Here is a 27141-nt window from a genome sequence, read left to right on the forward strand (position 1 = left end):
GGTATTTAAATGGCACAACTACTCAAAAACACATACTGGTGTTAGAGCCCTGATTGAATTAAAGTTTGTGATTTGTAAAGCTAATTTTAGGTTGGGGCAGACATTCTGGCTCCCCTTTTAAACTTGGATGAAGAGACTCAACTAATTTAAAAATGCTTTAATGTAAATCTCTCTCTTGCAAAGACATTTTTGTTCCAACCTCATAAAATAGTGATCTGAAGAGAGCCGTTGGGCTCGCTTTATACTGCCATGCATGACTGATAGGTTAGTTTCTATTCAGACCCTGGAAATGTATTTAACATCCCATAAGCATTTTGCTGCTGGCATGAGAGATTCTAACCGCATGTTAAATGTACACATGCAACTTCTCTACTCCAGGAGTTGTCAAGATATGAGAATTAAATGAACAGCTTCAAAATGTAACACAAATATAGGTTCCGAAGTTAAAGGAGCTTTAGTTTGTTGAAAAACATAACAATTCTATCTGTTCCACATCTACATAGGGAGAGAAAAGATTTCTGGTAAAAGCTCATACAATCCCCACACACTGCCGTTGAAAGTTTTGATAACTTTGTTGCATTTTCAGCATGCACTAGTTATTGGTAAGGTTGTATTTTTTTCATGGTTATCACAGATTTCATGTAACATTTCTGTAACATTGACCTGTTGCACTGCATTTAGAAACCTGGCAGCCGGTTTAGTTTGCTTCTGGTAAATGATTTGGAGCTACATTTTAGCCTTTTATTTTAATTGCGGAATAAGGCTATTTTTTTTTTTTATTGCAAGAAAACTAGGACCCCTGATGAGAACTAGAGAAAATGGTGACTTTTGAATGTGACAACGCTGCTTTGTTAGGGTATTTTGTGCTGCTTAGTGGCCTGCTTCTGTTTTAATAAATATTTATTATGTTTAATTGGGAAATATCTTGAAATACCTATTTTTAAACTGTGAAATAAGCCACTTTTCACACTGGTAAAAGTTAATACCGATTTCATTTTATATGTTGATGGTTATACAATAACCATACGAATAAAAAACGTTTATTTGTCATTTAAATATATACTCTTAAAAGGAGGGCTAACCTAAAAACACATCTCCTTCAAATTCCAAAGAATAATAAAAAGGTGCTCAGACTTTCTTTTTACAAATTCTAAAGAATTCAGCACTTCTAAGCTTTAGCTGGGTACACTTTGCAACTCCATTACATAAATAAAATACATATTTTTGAATTGAGTATTTAAAAAGCTATATGGAATAATGTAACTACTGATCTGTCTTGGCATATAATTGTTAAGCTGTCCACCTGTTATAAATGTTGTGCTGCTTAGTGGCCTGAACCCATGAGATATAACCTAATGTTCCTTGCAATTCAGTTCAGATTACCGTCTTTGCAGGTCTTTCCGTCCTCCAGCAGCCGCACCCCGGTTGGACAGGCACACTGATAAAAAGGCTTCATCGGCGACATCAGACACAAGTGGGAGCAGCCACCATTATTACTTCCACAGGGACTCAGAGCTGCTTAAAAACAAAACATGTAATTAATGGTGGACTCTACTAATCATGATGTGATTTGTGCTTATAGCCAGGTTCAGTCAAGAGTTTCCTCACCACATTTTGCAAGTCCAAATAAATTTTTATTTTCTATATAGAAGTTTACCTCAGAATGTGTTATTCCCAATGAACTACTCCCTCGCCCCTTAATGGTGGTGGTCCCTTCAGTCAAGGGCAGGCGTCAGGATTGTAAGAAAGATTACATTGATACTGCTGGTGCTATACCCACTCTGTGGCTCAACTTGTACTGATGTTGTCAGCACTGTCAAGAATGTCGTAACTAAGTTATCACAACTGGATAATGTATCATTTTAAGAAGTAAATGTGACAGAAGTATGTAAAAAAAATAGCCTCTCCCTTTATCCCTAGATTCTGACGCTAAAATGTGTCACAAGGGCAAGATCGCAGACGACTGGAATGTTACAAGGCTAAACTGAAGGCTGCCCTGTGGGTTACCATTCGAGACCCCAGTCAGAAGTAGCTAAGGGTTGACTGAGAAGCCGCCCTTAACACTCTAGTTCCAAAACCAGGGTTTTGAAGAACCACAACATTCTGTTGAACCTAGTAAAAGGTAGTAAAAAGGTATGGGCCATAGTCCATAACAATGCATTGCAAATTTCTCCGTGAGATGCAACCTGGAATAAAACCCACAAAGTTGCCATGCCCCTGGTGGAATGGGCAGTGAGCTTTCTGGAGGGGGGCAAGTTGGCCAGCTCATAGGCAGTCTTGACCATGTCTGCTATCCACTTAGACAGCCACTGCTTAGACAGGGCTTGACCATGGGACTTCCAGTCTGCCTTGTCCTGTCAACATAGAACGCCAGGGCCCACACTGGACAGAGCGTATGGAGCTGCCGCTCTGTCAGACTGGAAAGGAGGTGGATGGAAAGCCTCCAATTCCAATGACTGGTTGAGATGGAATGCCGAGATCGTCTTTGGCAAAAAGGCAGGATTCTTACTGAGCGTAACCTTTGTCCTGGCCTCTTAAAATTAAGCAGGCTTTCGCTATCAAGAATGCCTGCATCTCACTCACCCACTTTGTGGAGGTGATAGTGAGCAAGAAAGCAGCTTTGAATGACAAATTTCAGATTAACTGAATGCAGGGGATGAAAGGGAGGCTGCATGACTGCATTAAGCACCTCATTTAGCCTCCAGAGAGGAACAATGTCCTTTCATAGGTGGCCGAAGCCGCCGAGCCCCTTTCAAAATTTGCCCCGCCAGGAAGTGAACTCCTGGGGAGACAGAGTCAGTCTTGACATGGCAAGCTGAAATAGTTGCCAGAAAGACCTTTAAATGTAGAGTGGGATTTCCCCTTGTCAAACAGTATTTTGCAGTACAAACAAAAATTGCAGTATTACTGTCATGGGACAAGTCGTGGGTCGAACCCACAAGGCAGACTCCACGTCTGAAAGACGCCCCACTTGAACGCATGGACAGTGCTCTGGCATTTTGTAGGGTGTCAATAACCCTATTGGACAGACCCAGATGGCTCAAATGCAGCCGTTCAGAGGCCATTCCCAGAGCTGCAGGCTCGATGGGCTGGGATGCCATAAGGTCCCCCATGCATGACTGAGCAGGTTGCGGCGCATCGGCAGTCTCTGCGGCTGGTCACTCAGGAGCTGCATCAGGCTACTAGGAGCACCTTGGCTTGGTCCGATCTGATTTTCTCTAGACACAGCAGAAGCAGGTTGAGCGGTGGGAAGGCATATAATAGATGCCTCGGCCACTGGTGTGTCAAGGCATCTATTGCAAGCGGGTTCCCATCTCCTATTATGGAGAACCAGAGGGGACAGTGGGTTGATTCCTGGGAGGCGATGAGATCTATCTCTGCTTTCCCGAACCTCTCCCAGATGAGGCTAACCACCTAAGGACTCCCCTTGAGAGGAGGTCTGCCGTCCAGTTTGTCGCCCCGGGCAGATGCCCGCAGTGAGAGGAGGAGGAGGAGGAGGAGGAGGAGGCTCTCGTGCACCAAGAGCAAAAGCTTGCGGGCCACACTGTGGAGACAAACCTCTCTCCTGGTGACGCTGCCCAGCGCTACGCCTAGGTGTAGATGGGCCGGCTATTTTGTGCATTCTGACGTCCGACAGATTGGCCAGCATGGCCCTGGAGTCCAAACACACTCTTAGGGAAGGCATGAGCTAGCTTTCTGCACGATTCACCCTAAGGCCCAATCATTAAAGTTCCGCGTGGGCCTCTGCCTGTGCTGGAGACTAGGCTCAAGTTAGTCTAGATAATTGAATACTCCGATGTCTTTGAGTCTAAAATGGGGCCAAGATGGCTTACACATACTTCGAGAAGTACAAAACACAGAACTTGTACGCTGTTCCTTGAAAGGCGAACCACAGGTACTTCCTGTGTGCTGGTTTTATGGTGATGTGGAAATAGGCGTCTTTGAGGTCCACCTTGGTGAACCAGTCAACTGGCCTGATTGACTCAACAGCTGTTGAATTGTCAATATTTTCAACCTTACTTCAGCTCAGATACAGGTTGAGCTGTCTGAGGTCAAGGATCGGTCTGAGGCCACTATCCCACTTGGGCACTAGGGAGTACCTGGAGTAGAACCCTTGTTTATCAGGCGAATAGCCCGTTTTTGCAGAAGAGCTGCTACCTCCCGAGACACCACAGTGGCGTCCTGTGGGTCCGTGACTGATTGCAGTCACGTCCCAAAAGGGAGGGGGGACCATGCATGAACTGCAACAAATAGCTGGTCTGAACGGTAGTAAGCACCCAGATGTCTGTGGTGAACTATAACCTTTCCATATATTTGTGTAACTGTGTAAAGTGCATTTTTTTGGTGGGGGTCTTACATTCGGGCTGTCTTTTCTGGCTGAAGACATGAATATCCATAGGGGAGAAGATATTGGTGTGAACTTCTTGTCGCTTGTCTCCTGTGATCTTGTTGCAGGAGTGGATTGAGTGCGTGTTCCAGTCTGTCCAGTACAGCGTTTCGTCATACAGGGTCAATGCAAAGGGATGCGGGAGAGAGCCTTCTACCACCGGTTCCCTGTGGAGAAAAATAAAAAATGCACACCCAGTTAGCAACACCAAACTAGGGTGTTAACAGCTAATTAAATAATTTAATAAATATCATGCCTGCAATGCTATTTGTTATGTATATTTCACATGTGCAGATTTATAATTAATATGTACCAGACTCAACGCCCAGGGCTAAAATTGTCGTTAAGGCAAAAGTGGGCGTTGACTCAGGCATTATTAAGAAGAATCAGCAAGTGCAGTTCATATATTTATTGACTGGTGAAACACAATTCAAAGTTGCTGCAGTATGTCCCCTTTTGTCCTTTCAAATATTTTCGCAAAACAAATATTAAAACTTTAAAAGCTACAGCGTGCACTGCAAAAGCACATCATGAAAAACTACATTTGGAGTGTCCAGTGTGAAAACACAACACAAAATAAATTAACGTAGCATCCAAAGTAGCAATTACAGCATTAAAATTTTCAATACAAAAAAATGCCTGAGTTACAAGCTCTTGCAGTGTCTAAAAATAAAACAAAATAATCCAAAATATGGATTGCGGCATAACAGGAAAGTGTAATCAGACTCGGTCAGTATCACCTGATCCGAATGCCACATCTTCATCATCTGAGCCTTCATCATTGATGATGCAAGCAAACTGTCTGAAATCATGCACAGAGCAATTACTGCTAGGCAGTTTTTTCTATTCACGTGAGCTGCGACATTTCCCCTCTGGAATTATTTGCGTATGGTTATTAAAAACGGAAATTAACTGCGAGAATGTTACTTTCAGCTAAAAGTTTGGTGGGGGGGGGGGGGGGGGGAATCATTCAAACTGGGGAGTTGACTCGGGAGAATCCAGTGTTTTCTGTTTAAGAAAATGTGTCACCACTATGTTAAAGAAAGCACTCAGTTCGCCTGCCTTACTTTCAGACATATATACTGCATTTCCTAGGTCACCTCACCTCTGCAATTCTGGAATCACAATACTCATACTATTACAATACTATCAATTTGAGAGAGTACAAACTGCAAAACTTGTTCCTGTTTATTGTACTGTTAACACAAATCAAAACAGCATGTAAAATACATGTAACACAAATAAGAACAAAACAATATCAATTAAAGAAACACATTCAAAACACAGTCTCTATCTGATCTTTATCATTAACATTATCATTAAGCTGTAAAAGACCTCTGTTGATTCTGACATTTAGCAGCTTGGTTTTCTAAAGGGGGAAGGCATGAGGGAGATGCAGAGCAAGCTGGAGAATGTCACACAGTTAACATTTTAATCTTGTGTGAACAGCTGTTTAACAGTTAAACTCATACATGTTCAATGGAAAAAGTACAAATGTGGATATCTTTTTTTTTTTCATTTTGACACAGGTGACTAATTTCCTCCTTCAGGGGCCTGGGTAAGAATCCAGTTCAGTTCCATCACAACAAAAACATTGAGCTCTTACCTGGCTTTCCCATCAAGGCTCGACCTGTGAATGAAATTAAACTTGGCATCGGCCCAGTACAGTTTCTGTTCAGCGTAGTCCAACGTCAGCCCGTTTGGCCAGTAAATATTGCTGTCAATTACTATTGATCGGCTCGTACCATCCATGCCAGCTCTTTCAATTTTTGGTACTTCTCCCCAATCAGTCCAATACATGTACCTAAAAGAAACCAAAAGACACATTAAACTGTGAAGCTAGTCATTTAAAAAGACTCATAGCAGAACTCCAAAACTGGTATTCAACAGCGGGGGCCAGGGATGTCACAGTATACCGGTTTCACAGTAGACTGTGGTATACATTTCTGCAGCCATAGAAGCAGGCGCCATAATGAAAACAGTAAGTATGAGTTTAGTATTAAAGCAGGGTGCGTTGCTGAAGTTTCTCAAACTGATCATTTTAAGAACTGTGAAAGCAGAACACATAGAAATACTTGGGACTGTAATTGGGGCATATACTCCTGAGGGAAGAAGAAACATTTAGGGGACTAAATAAAATATACTGCAGCTTTTTTGATTGCAATACAAAAACTGCCATTCACTAAATTTAGCTCTCAGATTGTGCTAATGAAAAAGAATGGTTTGGAAATACTGTGGTGTATTTGATAACGCAAATAGCAGAACAAATTAACTGAAACTTAAACTTGATTTTACTGAAAAAATAAACTAAGAGCAGGCATAAGTATTTGCACCCTACACTTAATTCAAGAAAACTTTATCATAACCCTGGTTCCCTGAAATAGAAATGTAACCATTACCGTATGTGTATTTACCTCGTAATGACCGGAAACCTGAATAAGATAGATGGAATGGGCAGTGAGCTTTTCTGGAGGGGGAAAGTTGGCAAGCTCATAGGCAGTCCTGACTGTCTGCTATCCATTTGCACAGCCTCTGCTTAGACGAGGCATGACTATAGGATTTAGCCCCTTAGCAAAAAAAAAAAAAAAAAAAAAATGCTCTGACTGCCTCCAACTTTTCGTCCTGTCAACGTAGTACGCCAGGGCCCACACTGGGTAGAGCGTATGGAGCTGTCGCTCCCTGTCACATTCAAAACGAGGTGGATGGAAAGCCTCCAATTCCACAAACTGGTTGATATGAAATGCAGAGATCGTCTTCAAAGGCAGGATTGGCACAGAGTGTAACCTTTGTCCTGGCCTAAGCTGGCTTTTTCAATGGAGAATGCCTGCATCAAAGGCTTCATGGAGTGATTTACACACCATATTTAACCTCCAGCGTCGAACAATGTCCTTCACAGGTGGCAGAAGCCACGGAGCCCCTTTTAAAAATTGCCCCGCCAAGAAGTGAGCTCCTGGGGAGACAGTCAATTTTGACGGCAAGCTGAAATAGGTGCCAGATAGACCTTTAACATGGAAGGGGATTTCCCCTTGTCAAAAAGGTCCTGCAAAAACTGCAGTATAACTGCCATGTGACAGGTAGTGGGGTCAAACCCACATGGCACACACCACGTCTGAAAGATGCCCCACTTGTACCCGTACTGAGAAAGCATGGATGCTGCTCTGGCATTTTGTAGGGTGTCAATAACCCTATTGGACAGACCCAGATGGCTCAAATGCAGCCGTTGGGCCAGACCCAAAGCTGCAGGCTCGGTGGGTCGGGATGCCATAGTCCCCGTGCTTGACTGAGCAGTTCGCTGCGCTTGGGCAGTCTCCACAGCTGGCCACTCAGGAGCTGCATCAGGGTTGAGTCTCCTTGGCCATTAAGGGGCTACTAGGAGCACCTTAGCCGAGTCCTGGCTGATTTTCTCCAGACACAGCGGGAGCAGGGCGAGCAGTGGGAAGGCATATACCAGTTTCCTCGGCCAACGGTGTGCCAAGGCATCTCCTATTATGGAGAACCAGAGGGGACAGTGGGTTGATTCCTGGGAGGCAAAGAGATCTATCTCTGCTCTCCCAAATGAGGCTCACCACCTCGGGGTGAAGCCTCCACTCTGAGGTGCTGGGAACTCTTGCTGAGTGGAGGTCCGCCACGGTTTGTCACCCCAGGCAGTGAGAGGAGGTTCTCATGTGCCCAGAGAAAAAGCTTGCAGCCGCCCTGGTGGTTGATGTAAGCCACCACTGTTGTGTTGACTGTACAGACAAGCACGTCTCCCTCCAACCTCCTGCAAAAAATTCTGCCAAGCCAGGTAAACTGCCTGCAGCTCCAAAACATTGATGAGGAGACCCTTGTTCAAGTTCAGTTTACCCACATTGTATAAGCATATGAACTGGAGATCATTAATTCAAAAGTGCAGGTATGTTTAAGACTGCATGGCTTTGGATTTGTCCTTCTGTGAACTCATATTTTTCACGTAGCAGTATGGTACATTACTAAACCAGTATGTCGGTAACATACATGCCCTGCCATGGCTGTAAATTAAATTAATTACAGCGATCAGTAGAACAAAAGTTGATGACCATGACATTTCAACAGTATGTACAAAATAGTATATAAAATAAGAATTAAGAATATGCAAAAAATGTACGAGTCACATACAGCTGGACTGCTGTACGGACAGACAGACACCCCTCTTTATCCCCAGAATCTGATTCTCAATAACTTAAGCCAAATAATGTTAATACGTTTCATGACAGTTGGATAAGTGGTTCTCCAGACGTGTAAATATGCATGTATGATGGACGGACAGAAGGACGACAGACACCTGCCTCCCACCTCTCAATGACAACTGCATAAGCAGCACTTGATATATGTACAATTCTGAAGTGTGGTTCGTATGGACATGCAACCACATCCACTATATTCCGTTTGCAGGGGTTTCATTAGTGGGTAGTATGAACCATTCCGCTGTTCCAGTAGAGCTCAAGATAGACCAAACTAACATCTACCCACAAACAGTATAGTGCAAAGATGCGCAACAGAACTTATCACGGGCCGCATATCCAGAAAACTAACCTAATGTGTATAGCGGGCCGCACATTACTAAAGAATAATCAGAGTTTAACCCTTAGCTGCATGCATGTATATGTATGTATGTGTGTATGTGTATGTGTATATATATTACATATATATATAGGCAATTTCCCTTAGCATTACTGTTAATTTTATTTTGTACTGCACGATAAACAAAAATAAACAAAACAATTAAAAACAAAGCATTGATATCGTACTGCTACCATATACACACACATTGCACAATAATACAAAGCAATGAAATATCTACTCAGTTGTAGCAGGCAGCAATGTAGCAAAAGGCACAGGACAGTGATGTCACTTCCCTAGCAACAAGCCTCCTGTGTTGGAAATGGGTTCTTTCAATGCAGCGGGTTTGTGCATTTCAGAAAGGAGAGGCAGAATCGTGAAATCAGTTGGAGAAAAGCTGAAGAGAAGCAATTACCCTCCGCAGTACGAATTAAAATGGTAGGCTGCTTTTTATGCAAATAATTAGAAAAAGCAAGTCAACAAAGTTAAAAAAAAATATTTACGATATATTCATAAGTGAAATGGAATTAATATACTGGGCTGCAGTCAGACGATAAACAGGCCCGCGTGTGCCTAGCATAGTGGATTTCGATAGTCCGTTCAGCCAGTAGTTCGCTCAGCCTACTGGTAACCTTATTGCGCTAGAACTGTCTTAAGAGATTCAGGCAGGGGGGTGTTAAAGAAGTTCTATGTGATTTAATTGGGCAAGTGAAAATTGCTGTACTTCAGTCCCCCCTCTTGTGGGAGTGAGCAGTGGTATGGCTTTGTTCTATCTCACAGAACACATGCATCCTCTCAACCAAAGGCATAGAAGGGGTATGTGTGTGTGTGTGTGTGTGTGTGTGTGGCCAAGTAAAGATGAAAGGAAAGGTGGCTCACGCAGACAATGAAGAACAAATCCCAGGATATATAGCAACAAACACACAGCTAGGCTTTTTAAATTCCCCATGAGACGAGTAGAAGCCTGACCTCTGTATGTGTGTGTGTGTGTGTGTGTGTACAGTAGGAAAATGCCTTTCATTCTTTACAAGCAGGGGAAGTACACATCCAAATTAGCAGTCTCCAGTGTGGGATCAACTGGCAGCACACGTGTGCGCCAGACACCAAATGGGACCCATTAGACAAGGCCAGACTGACAACCTACAGCTGTGGAGTTCCAGATTTCTTTATTGGTGGTGCGAGTGAATCACAGCCTAAAGCTGAGTGGAGACTAGTCTACATATGCTGCTAGAAAAATGTAGAAAGGGATACTTTTTTTTGGTAGAAAGTGATGTGCAAGCTACAAGTTTCAGGCAACTTTGTTGCAAGCAACTGTATCAAAGGACTGTTGATTTTGTAGAAGCAACATTACGTCATAGAATAAATCAGCCAATGAAAGTGATGTAAAAAGTCATGTGACTAGCTTCTCAGAAAGCTAGTCACGTAGAAAAATGGCAGAGAAAATGAATGCAGAGTCGGTGTGGGATATTGTGAGGCAGACTCTCCTTACTGATTTTTTTTAGGGTGATTTTTTTTAATATGGGTTGTATAGGCAAGTAAATAAGTGTTAATCAGTCCATTCCTGGTAATGATCAATTTGTCATTTAGTGCCATGAGATTATTATTATTATTATTATTATTTTTGATTTCTTAGCAGACGCCCTTATCCAGGGCGACAGTCGTAAACAAATACATTTGGTGGAGCGGCATTAAAGGTCGACTATTATTTTACTATTATGAACCGTTTAAAACAATGTTGTGTTGGCATTAGTCTAATATTTGAAATTACACAAAAAAATAAAACAAAGCCGGTTTGGTACCGATGCTGAAGCATTAGAGCACTCATGTTAAACTGCACCTGCGTGTTATGTTTAAGTTCCCAAGTTTTCTGTGGTCATTTTGTCTCAAATAAAGGCTTTCATTTGATACAACTTAATAGTCATGGATAAAGTGAGACCTAATTTTTGTTTAAAGCCGTTTGAACATTGTAGTTCACAAGGCTTGAATTTCAGCGCGGGATTGCGGGAATCGCGCATTTTCCAAGTTGCTCCCGCATATCTGCAACTTTCAGTGCGGGAAAATCCTGCAGAGATATTTTAAGACACCAAGCAACTGTATTTTTCACCCAATTTAGAATGCCTGAAACGCTAAGGAAGTGGGTGTCAGTGACAAAAGCACAGCTGCATTCTGAGTAGTTCTGGTTAAAATAAATAAATAAATAAATAAATAAATAAATAAATAAATAAAAAGTAGTGCTGGATATTTTAAGTGCCGCGAAACTTTATTCTCTCATATGTGGTTCTCGGCCACTATCTTTAAGCATTACAGAAACTCAGTACACTGCAGTTTAAGTAAACGGTTTAAAAAAAAAACTAAACAAAACGATATTAAGTTGTTTTGCAAGCGGTGATTTTCGCTTTAACTCTTACAACTCAGCCCCATTCATTTTGGGGTGTCAGGACACCGAAAGTTAAGCACATATTACTCAGGCACCGTAAACACCAACTACCTAGTTAAAAGTACAGACTCAGGGCTTTCCAAAGACATATTCAGTGTGTGTATGCGGTATATTTGATTTATATATATACTAGCAGTGACCAAACATGATTTTTTTGGAAAAGCGTTTTTTTGTTGTTTTTTTTACACATATATTCTCATCTCTACCACATATAGTATGCCTGATCCTGTTGCAACTTACATAATATGAAAGGAAATGTTGTGGCCTTTCATTTGCTATGTTACATGCATGCAGTACAAACTATCCAGTAGTTAAACATACATAAATGAAAACAGTGAAAAATAGGCGGAAATAGAGCTGAGTGTAAAGAGTTAAAAAAAAAGAAATGGAGCGCTGGTTAAAAAGAAAAGCACCTTTTTCTTCTGCTGCATGCAAAAACTTCACGTCAGGCAATGGCAAAAGCAATGGAGAGTGCTCTGTCTCACAGTGATAAACAGCTGTTAGGTCTCCGAAAGCAGCTTATTTTAAAGCAACACCAGTGTGAATGATGTTGCAGTAAAAAAAAAAAAATTATATTATATATATTATAAGCAAAAGCGCCTTTTTTGCCATTCCCCACTAACATTTTGGAATCCCCCCCATTGTCTGCAGCATAGGGGGGATATCCTCCCAGCACACAAAAATGAAATTCAAGCCCTGAGTTCTGCAGATGCAACTTGCAAATATTGTTACAGTTACCGATATCTGATTTGTAGAAGAAAAAAAAAAATTAGGATTAGGAATTCTGTTCAAAATATAAATAATAAAACAATCACATTTCAATTTCTCTCTATTTATTTAAACACATAAAACAAAAATAACACATTCAGAACAATTATTAGGGTAATGGTAAATATTACTAATACAATCCTATATATACACATAAAAGTTTATTTTATTATGTTAAAAAAATGCTGGTAAATTACGTGGACACTAAAAAAACATCAATAAACTTTGATAGAAAATATCATCCTTCCATTGTCTTCTCTGTGTTGTCCACCAACATTTTATCTACAATTTACACATACTGTAGAATAGTGTCCCCTGAAATTTGAAGCAACAATGTAGAAGCAACAGATTTAATTCTACATTATCTAGCAACATGTAGACTAGTGTCCCCTTGGCTTAAGCAAAACAAATGCCAACACCACTTGGCTATTATACTGCACAAATAGCGGCCAATATCGAATATAAAAAGTAGTGATTTCAAAGCTCCCTCTGGCAAGTTGTTCTATAAAAAAAAAGATATAGTTAAAGTGAACCCTGCTGTTACACCACATGCCACATCATGCTATACAACTACCTCCTGGTTTAAGAGATAGATATTTTTGTTCCTGTCCTAAGCACTTGTAAAAACCATTCCAATTAAAATCATTGTTTGAATGCAGGTACTCCTTAGTAAAACATTTATAAAACTAGACAAACGTTTTGACAAGTAGACTTTGTCGGTGTCAATTTGTTAGGAAATGAATACCAAAATAAAACTGCTCTACGGTCAAAAGCAGGGGTGTCATTTCTCACTGGAGGGCCTTTCCACTACAGGTTTACTTGGTAAAATGTAATAATTATGTAATTTAGGACTCAAATGGAAGTTTGGTTCAAAATCCTTAATTGTGTAGATCACAGTATCTCCTATCTTAATTTAAAAGTAGTGCTGGGGCACATAGGACTTTCATGATCGGATATTCGCGCAATTTAAATATTCGTTAGTTTTTAAAAAGTAATAAAAGCCATTATATTGCTCAGAATGCAGGCAGAGACAGTATAGCAGCAGGGCAGGGGGGGGTGGCCCCTGTGTGTGCGCCTTTATTTTACAGCAAGACTATATTCCATGAGTAAAGAATATATTGAAGGCCTTACAACCAGTGAATTAACTACAAAACAAAGGATGCCAAATATCAGTTCAAGTTAAACGTTGTTTAGTTTATTCCCAAAATAAATCGTACATAAAAGTTGACACCACTATTTATTTTTATACTGTTTTTCATTCTTGCGGTCTAAAACAGAGGCTCAAGAGCTGCACAGAGCTCTTTTTTATTTGCCATTTTTTAAACTGTCGTGCAACTTCTGGTGAGGTGGTAAATAAGTGCAAGGTATTTTTGTCATTTCTAGAGAATACAAACATCTGATTTTTGTATCCAAATACATGTAAAAATTATTCGTTTGAATATTCGGATATTTGTCCCAGCGCTAATTGGTTTGATCTCAGTCCGCAGTTGACGGAAACAGATAAGACAGATCTCAGATGATGGCAAAAGGAAATGTGGCATTGTTTTGAAAAACAATTATTAAATCATAGGATGTAGACACACAAAAAAAAATCTAAGCAGATGAGTGCATTTCATGCTGTTTCTTGCATTTATATAACCCCTTCCTCTGTTGATGGTCAGATGTACTCCAATGTTTGAGCTGTTTGTTCACAGTGACCTACAAACAAACAAACATGAGCATGCATTAAATTGTGTCTACACTGATAATTGGAGAATATTATTTATTAGCATGTACTCTAGCAGCCTCACCTACCATTCACTGTGTTAAGGGTTTTTGTCAGCTGAGTGAAACAGAAGCTGAACGGAGGCGGGTTATTCATGTTGATAATCTCATCGGGGCGACGGCTAATGTCAACCTGCTTTGGCCAGTTTAAAATCCAGTGTGGACTCACCTTGTGTTCTTGATAAGAGTCATGCTGTGTATAAAATGTGTAAGACTCGAATTTCCAGGTCTCCAGACTGGGACTAAAATGGTTGCAAATGTGACAAAAAAAACAACAACTGTAAAACAGTGTTTTAGGAGTTAGGTGCATACAACACAAAAATGCTAAAACTCTCCCGCAAAAACATGTCAATATTTATGAATGCGCTGTGACGTCGGTCTACATATTGCGTTTAATAAACTGAAGTGCGAGAAGGACAGTAACAAATACACCAACAACAATTTCATTGACTACAAATGCTTGTAAACGCAGGTAGGTGCTGTATTAACACCAGCAGAATAAGGCAACCCCAGTTTCATGTAACGGATTTGAGTGTTGTGTAAACATTTAGTATTTAATATCGTAAATAGCAGAACTGACTCACTGCAATTTAAACTTGTTTTTACTGAACAATAAATGGTAACATGTAATCATAAGAGCTGTCTGTGTTGCATGCTGTCAGATCAAGACTTCACTGACATTAAGCATGGGGGCCGCAGCATGCTATTCCCAAGTTACAACTTTTACTGTACACAATTAGAGGTGCCGTCAACAATTCCAGACACAACACTTGCACAATATTTAAAATATAAACAGGAGTTACTTGCAGTCATCAGCTGCACAGATTAACCATTCAGCAGTGAGGCAACAAACAAGCGAGTACAGACATTACTGTTTTAGTAACACTTTAGTGTCTTAACAAGTTGCATATTTTAAGCAGTTGAATATGATAGCAACCAACTTGCTCCTGAAGTGGCACCAGCAATTGGATTTGGTCGAGGAGCCATTGGCTCCTAAGGCAACAACTGTGTCTGGAGCCCCGATTTGTAATTTTGTTTTAAAGAAATGTATTTTAAAGAATAAAACAGGAAACCAAAGGAAATCAGGTTGTGAAGCTCATTTGACCAAAAGTGCTTTACCAGTGTTACTGCAAACATTTGCACAAGCAAATGAGACAATTGTGTTTCATGCTGAATTTACTGCATCTGATACGCATCGTATCGTGAGCCTCGTATCACGATACGTGTCGTTAAGATACTGCTAATACCCAGCCCTACTGTCAACGTAGTACGCCAGTATACACAGAAGGGATTCACTTAGGACCTGGAAGTGGAAATGACGTACGTTCACATTTGAACTTTAGAAGCGATCTATGTTTGACATATACCAAAACAAAGATGGATGCACCCAAGAGACAAAAAGTGTTTTCTGTGGAGACTGTTGTTGAGATGGTTTCAGAAATTCATTCTGATGAAGAAAGCAATCCCGAATAATTCTTGTCTGCCTCAGGCATGGATATAGATGAGCTACAAGTTTCCAGAAAGTAAAATATCGCTGGTATACCAAAAACTTACATCCCAAAAGAAAACTGTACGATGCACTGGTTTTATAAGTAATTGAATCATATGCTAAAAACAACATAAAAAAAAACCAAGGCAGTTCGTATTGGGCATTGAATATCTAAAAATCTTTGATTTGATCGTGGCTGGATTTACCAAAAGCAGCGGGTTACGTTGGTTGTAAATAATGCTGTTACATGCAAGGTTTGTCTGTGTATATAATAAGCAGGCATTTGTTGTATATTTTGTTGTATATACAAATGCTTCATATGTATATTTCTGTTTGTTTGGTGTAAATTCTATTTCAATAATTAAAAAAAGCCACATACCAAGCTGCTTTTTGTTTTACAAAATGGCATCCTGCTTTCAGGAATTTCATGGAATGGTGTAATACACATGAACATTACTAAAAGTGACTAAATATTTGGTTAGAAGAGAATGGACCACCAACCACTTAATTTGCTTAATTCAAAAACAGTATTATTTCAAAATATGACAAAATACAACAAACCATGTATAATGTAGGTATACTTTGCAAAAACTGTCAAAGTTTGGTGTTATTTGAAAGACTGATTTGAGCCATTTAAAATAAAAATAAAACTTAGTTTTTTCGTGGTTTTTGAATAAAACAGATGTAATCTACATTTTTTGCCAAAATTCCGAGGAATCTATAGAAGGGTTCCAGAATTGTTCTGGGGACTAAAGGGTTAAATGTAAAAAAAAACACATTCACATCAACATTCTGCAGTTACATTCTGTATGGATGTTGCTGTGCTTAACATAGTTGTTCTTGGTATACTGAAACAAAGCTAAATTCTTCACCTGCTAAACCAAATGCTTTTTCATCATTTTCTTTTCTCCCTTTATGAAGCTGTAGCAGAGTATTTGATCTACAGCAGGACACATTCCTCAACTGAAAGCAAATGGTTCTGCATGCTATGCTCCCCCCTCCCTCCCTCTTCTCAATACCAGAGGGCCAGCACGTCTGGAGTTTCAAAGCTGAAACAAGGCAGCAGAAGCTGGATCTGAAACCTTTGTTCCCAGCCTAGATTAAATTGCTCTCCTACAAAACTAGCCTGTAACACAATCCACTCTGCATTCAGTGGCTCGGACGGTGAAAAAAAAAAACAGGAAAAAAAAAGGTGACTTTCAGATGTTACAATCCATTGACCATCAACTTAAAAGAAATGTAAGTTTCTTTTTAAAATCCACTTACCCTCGTGCTGGATCCAAAGTAATTGCTCGTGGCTGATCCATATCTTGCCAAAATAAAACTTTCCGCAAAGATCCATCTAGATTCGAAACCTCAATCCGATTGGTTTCCGAGTCGGTCCAGTATAACTTCTTTCCCAACCAGTCGCAAGCGAGCCCGTCAGGCGATACCAGCCCCGACACCACAACGTTCTGTAAACTTGCAGTTTGATTAAACACTATTCTTTTAATGGATTCTTCGCTCACATCACTCCAGTATATTAAACCCATTGAATAGATGAAGTCCACCGCTGCTGCATCCTCTAAGCCACCAACCACCACAGTGGCGTTTCCTTTCCCGCTGGCAGCATCAACCAATCGCAGGTCTCTGCGATTTGCATAAAGTAACAATGGCGTCCCTGCAATGTTAAAGAAAGATTATTATTTAAAGAGGTGTTTGTTCATCAGCTGTCCTTCCAATAGTGTTGTTTATAGTATTGAAAAAAAAAAAAAAAACAGTAAATGCAGGTACAAGCTGGCCCTATCCAACAGGAAACAGGGAAGTTTTACAAACACATTTAAACAAATTGTGTTAATGAATACAAGACACACAAAAGACTGTAACTTTCCCCAATTATCAAAATAACTATAATATTTAAAGCCGAGGTGTCCTTCAGTGATGTTCACACTAAAATATAACTACATTTCCAATAGATTAACCTTCTGTGCACTCAACCTAAACAGGAAGCAGACATTGCCAACATTCCTTTATGCAGTTTTAGACACAAGATTTTCCCTCTGTAAGCCAAACAGACATGATCATGCAATTAGTTGCAGCAAAGAGAGGCTATAAGATAGGGGTCTCCCTAATTCGGGAAGATCTGGAAATTGAAGGGTCACTGCAAAATTCACCTCTTAGGGGCCAATGCATACCGGACTAGTACAGAGAAGAAAAAAAAGAAACCTAATTTAAATGAACTACTGCACAACGCAAGAGACGCAAACTATGTATCTTAATTCTGTAGACAGGCTTTTTTTATTTTAATCCTTCACCATTAGGTGTGCATTGCACTTAGGCAAAAAAAAAAAAAAAGACCTTAGACAAATGCCATTTTAAAAAAATACTCCAAAGCAGTTAACTTTCTTGTTTACTGTTCACATGACAACGATGTTTTAATCAGCCTATCAGTGCGTCTGTACTGGCTTTTCTGTGACCTGTACTGTACAGTATGAGGTGGGACAGAGTCAGTGTTGCACTGTTATTTTGATTTAGGTTGCTAAAACTGTTTTGCACATCTTGTAATGTGACTTGAGAAAATATGATTTATCGCTTTTAGCTTCAGAATCACACATTAAACGAAAGGCTACTACAGAGGCTGCTAAACAGAATGTAAAACAAATAACAGCTTTCGGAAAACAAACTGGAAAGTCAGTGCAGACAAAACATATTCCTGTTGGTTGTAGCCAAGTTAAATCAGTACTAGAGGTACGATCTTGCACAGCCACCTCGCTTCAAACATCTCGTTGCTTACTTTTTAAACGTAGTTAGAATTTTAGAACCAAATAGGCATGTTTTCTTTCTTTTGACACAGTACTAATAAAATAAATTCCTGGATGGGACAAACAACATGACAATGAACATTGCCTGTATTAAAGAATGCCAGATGCCCTTGGGTAACAGAGTTTCAAGACTGTTTCTAATCGATTTCCATATCTGTATAACTTGGCAAAGCATTGCCTCACACTTCCAACCAATTCAGTGGATGCAGAATGTGCAGTCTCAATGTATGGGCAAGTCTTCACAACACAGACAGAGAATGTCTGCAGCACCTGCTGGGGGATGTTTCATGCTTGCCTTTAACAAATGACAGCACTCCGTTTTAGTAAATAAGCAAGTACCACTATTTTTAGGCTTTAATAGTGCTCTGAAATATTATCTGCTTAGGTTTATTTAATGTTTAAACAGGTCTGAGAAATCTCAGCAAAATCCTGACTTTATTCCATAACCCACCTAGGAAAAATATGTAAATTCTCTGCGACTTAAGTAGGCATCGAGTTATAGATATTTGGAATACAAATAACATTTTAGAGGCAACACTATTGCAACTGATATTTTCAAAATGGGCTTAAGGTAAAAACCTACTTCACTATGTAGTTTTGGACTCCAGCTCATTTTAGGCACATTATGTACACGGTGTGCATTATAGCTACCAATATACTCTTGGAATTGGTTACTGTATAGTATTCTATTATGCGTTTGACAAGGTAGTATACAAGAGCCTTGCCTTGCAGTGGAGTTATCTTCCCTCGACCTCTCAGTCTTTAGTCTTGAGAAAGTAAATATTTTGACTGTATAGGGAACTTTGTGTGTTACATTAAACAAAATACATGTGCATTAGGGCTGCTACCAAAAATCGATTTTTCAATCGATTCCATTCCTCATTATATACATCAATATAAATACTGGATAAATCGATTAAATGATTACATTTTTTACAATCTGATTTGCTGGTCCCATCCTACTAGCGAATCAGTTTTGAAAATGCTTTGTAAGTACATGCCCTCTGTGTATTCAACGTCAACAAAAGGCGCGTCTCCTTGGATCCAGAGCAGGGTGACAGGCTTGTATTCCTGGCAAACAACATGCAAATAAATTGTGCACATTAAAGAAAACTTACTGTAACTTTGGAGTTTCAAAATGAACGGTTAAACCTGGGAATAATACAGTTTGGTTTTCTTACGGTGTATTTTTCAAACTGGGCTGCGTGCTCCGCGTGCATTTCCTGATTGATAACCCCATCTAGTCAATGTAAGTACAATCAGTGCCGCCCACAGATGATAAAATTAATGAAATTTTTTGGAATCGGGTCTGAACCGGGTATCTGTCATTGGAACCGGGATTTTGAGTCTGATTCCAATTCCCAAACTAATTAGAAAAACATGTCTCTATGTCAATGTATGAGCAGACAGAGATGGAGGGGGATTGGCATCATATATACATATGAACAAGCACAAGAGCTACAGTTCTACATCAGCATTAAAAAAAACAATCAGAGCAAAAAATAAGTCAAACTAAACTCATCACAGCCACGATCAGACAGCAAAAAAATGACAACAAAACACAAATATAGTCTGGCTAAGTTTTTTGTAAGTATGATATTTGTATCTGGTCTGTCTGCTCCAAAGCAGGAACTGGATACTGGCTTTCAAAGGAACCGGTTCGCACATCTCTAGATAAAACATTTTTATGCTGGTACTCCTACAGTACCATGCGGAAAGCTACATTACAGTTAATTACCCCTCACATTCAATTGTTGTGGACAAGCTTTTAGTGAACAGCAATGATATTAAAATAAACATGTCGTGGGGGGAGCGAAAATTGATGTGGGCGGTACAATCATTGATAATTATTAGAACGATTATATTGTGTGCCCAATTAATTGATTGCTATTTGGAGGCTTAACTGACAGCCCTAATGTGCATGCAATATTTAATAGGCCTGCCGTCTCTTAGCTTTCAGTTCACAGGTTGTATTAGCACAACTGTGTAAAAAAAAATGTATAGGACACTAATGAAAAATCAGAAATTACTCCTGTGCTACTGTCGTTGTGACACCTGAATAAGATCAGCATTCTATTATTTGTATCACAGAATTTATTTCATTCTGAAAAAAAAAATTGGAAGGAAATCAAATTTCCAATTGCACATCCCCCAAGGCCAGTGCCAGTATATATTGGTTTACCTCAAGTTCCGTCCACACCGACCAACTTGCTATTTCACACTGGGAATTTCCTTCTATAAATATGTATAAATTCAGAACACGAGACAGTTAACTGAAGTGCTTCCAAGACTAATAGTTCGCTGTGCCAAGGGTAAATAAAAGGAAAATTACATTTTGGGATACTTTATATTTGGTCAACGATAAAAATGTAAGGAGCGATTTCCCCTCTCCCACCCTGCAACTTACAGCTGAAATAACTATAATTGTATTAAACTGTGCAACAGTCAGTTACCAAATTTAACTGAGGTTACTTTGTTCAAATGGTGTGGGTGATATCTGGGAGATACTCTTTCTAAACTAGATTAGGCAAAAATGGGAAAAGGGGAATTTGCTTTAATTTTGAAACATTAAAGGAATTCACATTAAAGTGAAACTGACCTTTTATTGCTCTTTAAATTGTTTTTTATTGTTTTTTTTTTAACATTTTGTATAATGCAGAGCACACAAACTTACACTTGTGTTCATGTAAAGTATAATGCTATTTCTACAAGAAGCACAGTTTATAAAGGTGGGGTGACAGTAAAACTACTGTGGAATCCATTTTATAATAAAGCTGGAAAAGGATGTGACAAGTTTAAAAGTTAGGCCTTGTGTACATCAGCTAAACTACATTTGGGGAATGAAAACGACCATCACTGCTTTCTAATAGTGCAGCTTGTGCAGAATGTTGCAAACAGACACCATGGAATACCAGTATACATTGAGAGCTTTTAAGTGGATAAGTGATCATATAGCGCAATATTCAACTAGTAAAAAGCTTTAAGTTTACAACTGTAAGTGGTCCTCTGTTAGGGACAAACCACATATTAGTGGTAGGCACAGCTCCTGGCCTTTTCTCTCCGGATTAAGCATGGTACAAAAAAATACTGCATTTTAGTTTTTTGTTTTTTTTTAGTTTATGTGTTTCTGTCTTTGTTTGTCCCCTTGACTGATCTCAAAATACCCCCCACCCCCCAACATGAAAGCTTCAGTTTACTACATTCTCTTCCTTGTAAATAATATATACAATATGGTAACCAGATGGACTTTTTCCTTTACAATTGTTCCAACTCCCTTTTCAGCAGCCCAGTTAGCAATGCATGACACACATATGGCGAGGATACAGGAATGTGCATATGTTCATAAGTGTACCTTATCCAGCAATTAGGTCAGAATTTAACCAGTGACCACAACAGGGGCTCCAGGAACTCCAATAGATGAGCAAAACAAGAAGCAAAGTCCTGTCAAAAGTTTAGGCTATCATCATCAAAAACTACTTGACTTGGTTCATTACAGTTTTACCTCATAACTTCAAACACCAAATCAAAAATGATGTATTCATTGATGACAGAAATATTTAAAGCAAGCTACAATGGGCTTTCCTTCCAAATGTCTGTACGATTAATTTAATAAAATTAATGTACTTGGAACCTTTTAAAGCCAGTTACCAAAATGACACCCCATTTCAAAGTTAAAGCGGTTTATACAAAGTTGTTTTTGACGTTCACGTATGATGAATAATATTGTTAAAGATTGCCTGTAGGTTCTGTTAACTGAATCAGAAGTATAAGACTGGTGGTAGGAAATAGGAGCGACAGTGACCAGCTTCATAAATATATGTTGGTTTCTTAACTGCTAAGATTTGCAACCAAAATCTATTACTTACCGATGTATATTCTTTTATTTTATAGAGGGAAATATTGGAGCTGGGTAAATAAATACTCGGAGCATTTGCCCTTCGAATGGTAATTTACAGCGGTTATAAATCTGCAAACATTCCAACGTTTATAGTATACCGTACACAGAAAATAAAGCTTATGGACACACGTCTGTAGCATAACTAAGTTGACACTTTTTGTAGGTGTATACTACAAGTCCTGGTGGAAATGGCTTTACCCACAGACTGCTAAACTTTCAAACAAACAGCGTACACAATTCCTTTGGGATGTGAAACTACACGTTTCTATAAATAAAAAGCATCCAACCCAACACAGAAAAAAGACCCCATTTCAGTTGTGTTAATCAAAGTCACAACAAAGCGATATAAACATAACCTCGTCGAAATGCTTTGAAGTTTTGTTCTGTTTTATATCACGTTAGTTAGATCAACACTTGCGTACAGTTCCACAATTGCTATATTAAAACACATGCATGTGGTTTGTACCACATGCATGTGTTTTAATCGTCAGATAAAAACATAGAAAATACATTCGCAGAACAAAACGAAATGCTCCGATAATAACACAAAAGCCTGTGGAAAACACAAAGATCACGTTAAAAAAACAATGAAAAAAACAAATCGATCTGATTGGTCATAAACGAATTTAAAACGTGTGTGTGATTTTATATATATATATATATATATATATATATATATATATATATATATATATATATATATATACACACACGCACACATACATACATACATACACACATAATACATATACACACACTATACTACTGCATGATTTAGATCCAGGTACACTGGGCCCCATTCGCTTACATGGAAGGCCTTGTGCAAAGAAAAAAATGGCCACTTCCAAGAAACCTTCTCCAACTTTCCAAAATAAAATACCCAGCGCAAACACTCACCTCTTATTAAAGAACAAAAACTACACAACAGCAGGCTCCGTAGAACGGCGCCCATCTTTCACACTTTCGCTTTACCCTCCGTCGCTGTTGTTCAGCGCAGAGCTCTCATCGCTGTGTTTTGTTTCTTCTTGGGAATTTGTTACGTTGTTGGGATTGAAATGGCTACAATGACAGTCTCATTATTCTCGCTTCCATTCTACTACTGCTGCAGCAGCTGGTGCTGGTGTTGGTGCTGCTGCTGCTGCTTCGGCGGTGCTGCGATTGCAATCGCTCATCCTGCAACCTACGCGCAACAACACACTCGATCTTGATACGTATCCTTCTGCAACAGGAGAAAAAAAATCCCAACCTCCCCGTTCTCACTGTTTTCCTAGTTTCTACTGATTCAGTACCATCTGCAACAGTTTATCACACAAAATAACAACATATTCTCTTACAAACGCCATAGGGGAAGCCTACATTTGTGTCAATACAGTGACTTTTCTTTTTTATCTGGACGGAAAAAAAACGAGTTTCTGCAGTTGTTTGGAAGCGGACGCTCACATTCCAGAGGGACTAGTTTCTCTCAAAGAGATTGGTACTGCGGTTTAGAACAACATATCCCAATGACCCTGCCGGCGTTGCTGGAACTCATTTTCTGTGTCTTGTCGGTCTGCTTGAGAAGCTTTCAACTGGGTACACCGACCGAATGTATCAATTGTATCATTACTTGGATTATTTTACACCGCGAATAGCTGAACGGGATTACTTGAATTATTTAAACATGGACACAAGAACCAAAGAAAAACTTAATGTTTATTTACAAGGAAATGCTGTAAAGAAACATCACTGTTAAATAAACAAATATGAAACAAGTTTCACATAACCCAGGGGATGTCTAAAACTTAAAGATCATCAGTTCTCTCTGAAGCAAGAATACAGCATACAGGAACCTTTACATGATGTTATATAACTGCAATAACTGATGCATGTTGAACACACTATTCTTAATGCTGGGCATTGCAGTACTACAGCGCACGAAATTTGGAACACTTTGCATTATGCTACTCCAAAGTTACAACTTCCAAAATGTACAGCAGTACCAGAAACCGGATAATATCTGGCGACGTAACACCCACATTCTCCCACAAATAATACCACAGTTGGTCATTCTATCTATAGGGATGTATAAAATATCCACAAAAAAGATCCACACTAGGAGGATTCAGTTAGAGACTACACTAGTCTGCTTGTTCTGATTTTGTCCTTTTTCTCAATATTTGCTTGCAAATCTGTTTAACTAGATTAGGAGATTAAGAATAATGAATAATTTGACCAAAGATCACATTACTGCTGACTGCAGCCATGCTCAGAGTCGGATGGTTATTGAAAAAGTACAGGCCACAGTAGAGGATAGTAGGATAAGTAAGTACAGGGGCAAATGGGTTAATTGGACCAGGTAAAAAAATTCATAAATAGTTTAGTCCAACCAGGTATGCTTCTATGATCTTATTTCAAACTACAATAACTGATACAAATATGCAAGACTTTGTATATTGAAAAACCAGCTACAATCTTGACCTTGTGCATACAAGTGGATAAAGATAGGGAGACTGTAACCAAGATTAGTTTAAGTGGTAGTCTATGTCTGGTTGTATTATGGATTAAATCTACTGCATACCTCTGTCATAAATGAGCTGAGAGATTATGGAAGGGAAGTCTGATTAACATAAGGGCATTAAAAGCTGTAGCATTACGTTCTGCAGTAGAAACCTGATGCTGTTGACTTCACTTCTGTATGTATGGGCATGGCTGTGCATGCCCAGTAGCAACTGGCCAGTATACCTTAGAGCTCCAGTCACCATATTATTATTATTATTTATCTGGCAGACGCCTTTATCGGTGTTACAGGGCAGTACAAGATTACAATGCAAAGTTAAACACAGCATAGTTTACAGTAAGTGCAATAATGCTACCCGAGGTTAGAAATTAATTTTTTGAGGAGGTCGCCACTCGGACCACCAGTCAAGAATATCTGAAGGTCCATTAGAGATTTTGGTGGTGCTAAATTTTTCAAAGGGAACTTAAAAATAGTCACAATAAATTCGGTAATGAACACAGTGTGCGAACAAAATAACTTTTACATGGTGGTGGTGCAATTTTGGAGGCCCAAATAAATATTTGGTATCTACTGGCCAGTGGGCCACTGTTAATATTGTACCTTGCTACTAGAATACAATATGAACTAGGATGCAACAATTTAGGAGGATCCAGTAACGTAGTGCTTAGGTCAGGCAAGTCCTGTGCATAGTAGGAGGGGTAGATCATGAGGCCAACAAGTGCAGTCTAAACAGGTGAGTCTTGAAGAGATGACAGAAGGCAGTGAAAGTCCTGAAGTTCTCCTGTAGCTGATTCCACCACAGAGGGCACATGGAAGAGAAGGAGCGGGCACGGGAGAATGGAGAGTGGAGGGAAGGCATGACCAGTCACCCAGTAGAGAAGGAGTGGAGAGGGTGAGGGGGTGTAGGGAGACAGAGGGGATTGGAGGTGGGGGGGGGAGTATTTTGGTGAAGAGAGCAGTAGACAAGAACAAGGGTCTTGAATTGAATGCGAGCAGAGATAGGTAGCCAGTGGAGGGTGCGAAGCAGAGGGATAGCATGAGAGTAGTGAGACTGGGAGAATACAAGGTGAGCAGGGAATTTTAAATGAGCTGAAGGGGTGGATAGCTGAGGCAGGAAGACCAGAAAGGAGAGAGTTACAGTAGTCCAGTCTGGAGAGTACAAGAGCTTGGGCCAGGAGTTGGGTGCAATAAGTAGTGAGAAAAGGACAGGTTCGGTAGATGCTGCTAAGAAAGAAGCGGCAAGTGCGTGTCAGGGAAGAGATGTATTGAGAGAAGGAGAGGGAGGGGTCAAGAATAACACCTAGGTTTTTAGCAGGAGATGGAGAGAGTGATTGAGTCAAGGGATACTGAGGTGGAGAAGTCAGAGGAGGTAGAGGAAGCAGAAGGAAAGTAGAGGTCAGATTTAGAGAGGTTGAGTTTGAGGTGGTGAGAGTGTGTTCAAGCCAAGAAGCATTCTGAGATGCGGGAGGAGATGTGGGAGTCAAAGGAGGGAAAGGAAAAAAAGGGCAGGAAGGTGGGATGGTTCACCTGGGGAGGGGGAAGGAGAAGATGGTCTGGAGAATAGCTTCTGAAAGTCCTCTACATTGGAGCAGAAGGAGGAGTAAAAAGTCATCAGGTGTAAAGGAGGAGAATTGGGGAGGGACTCAGTTATACCTGAGACAATCAAAACAGTTAGCAAGCAATCACCACTTACCTACAAAGGGTTAAAACAGGATTACATCACAACAAATTACCTTGAAGCACAGGAGAATCTAAACTTGGCTAGAATTCAAATAAATCAATTGGAGTTACAATAATAATAATGATAACAGCTCACCTGCTACCTACACCAACTGATATATGGATGGCACTTAAAGATAAAGATAAACCCACAGGCTTGTGCACAATTTGTGAAATGTATGTACCTAGAACCTCCAGGAATTCATACTTCTTGGGTTCCCCAACAACATATTAATATATCGACTACTGACCCTTCTGTGCCAACAGCACCGGATATCAACATACTGTACCCTGCTCCCCCCCCCCCATGAGGAATAAATTAATAATGTATCATGTATTTTCTATGCTAAGCTGTGCTTGCCTCCAGTGAATCAGGAGAATCCAGGTCTGCTATGAATTCATCTGCAACCCAAGATGCTGCACCCCAGAACCATGTGTTGCAAACTGTGGAACCTTGCTTAAAGAAATGCTGTTGAGAACCTTTAATACATAATCTTTTAAAGACATATTTCCAGAAATGGCTTTGAAATGATTAGGGCTGTGTTCAAAGGTTCGAAGGTTCGTTCGTTCTCCAGGAATTTGAAGGTAGTTCTAAACCTTTGAAGGTTCATCAGGCGGTATTCACGCAGTGTCAGATATTTTTTTCTCGTTAACAGAAACCACTTGACAATCTTTGAATACTAAATCACACATTAAATGTCACTCACATGGAAAATTCGATCTTTTGATTTGTATAATGCCCATTACGTAAACAAAACCACCACCAAATCATTATACATGCACCTCCCTTGGTGCTGCCACTG

At 39.7% G+C, this 27141-nt stretch overlaps 1 protein-coding gene across 1 annotated transcript in view; it reads right to left on the reverse strand.

Annotated features, from left to right (window-relative positions):
* Positions 1-23634, reverse strand: part of lrp6 (low density lipoprotein receptor-related protein 6) — a 69896-nt gene extending 46262 nt beyond the window's left edge. The window contains exons 1-5 of the mRNA XM_034033253.3: positions 23020-23634; positions 16690-17083; positions 5994-6191; positions 4358-4554; positions 1384-1515 (exon numbers count right to left, since the gene is read on the reverse strand). Coding sequence (XP_033889144.1) covers positions 1384-1515; positions 4358-4554; positions 5994-6191; positions 16690-17083; positions 23020-23074 — 976 coding nt within the window. The 5' untranslated portion in view covers positions 23075-23634. The remainder of the gene's footprint in view (positions 1-1383; positions 1516-4357; positions 4555-5993; positions 6192-16689; positions 17084-23019) is intronic.
* Between the last annotated feature and the right edge of the window lie 3507 nt (positions 23635-27141).

This window comes from Acipenser ruthenus, chromosome 14 (genome assembly GCF_902713425.1).
Source record: "Acipenser ruthenus chromosome 14, fAciRut3.2 maternal haplotype, whole genome shotgun sequence".
Taxonomy (NCBI): domain Eukaryota; kingdom Metazoa; phylum Chordata; class Actinopteri; order Acipenseriformes; family Acipenseridae; genus Acipenser; species Acipenser ruthenus.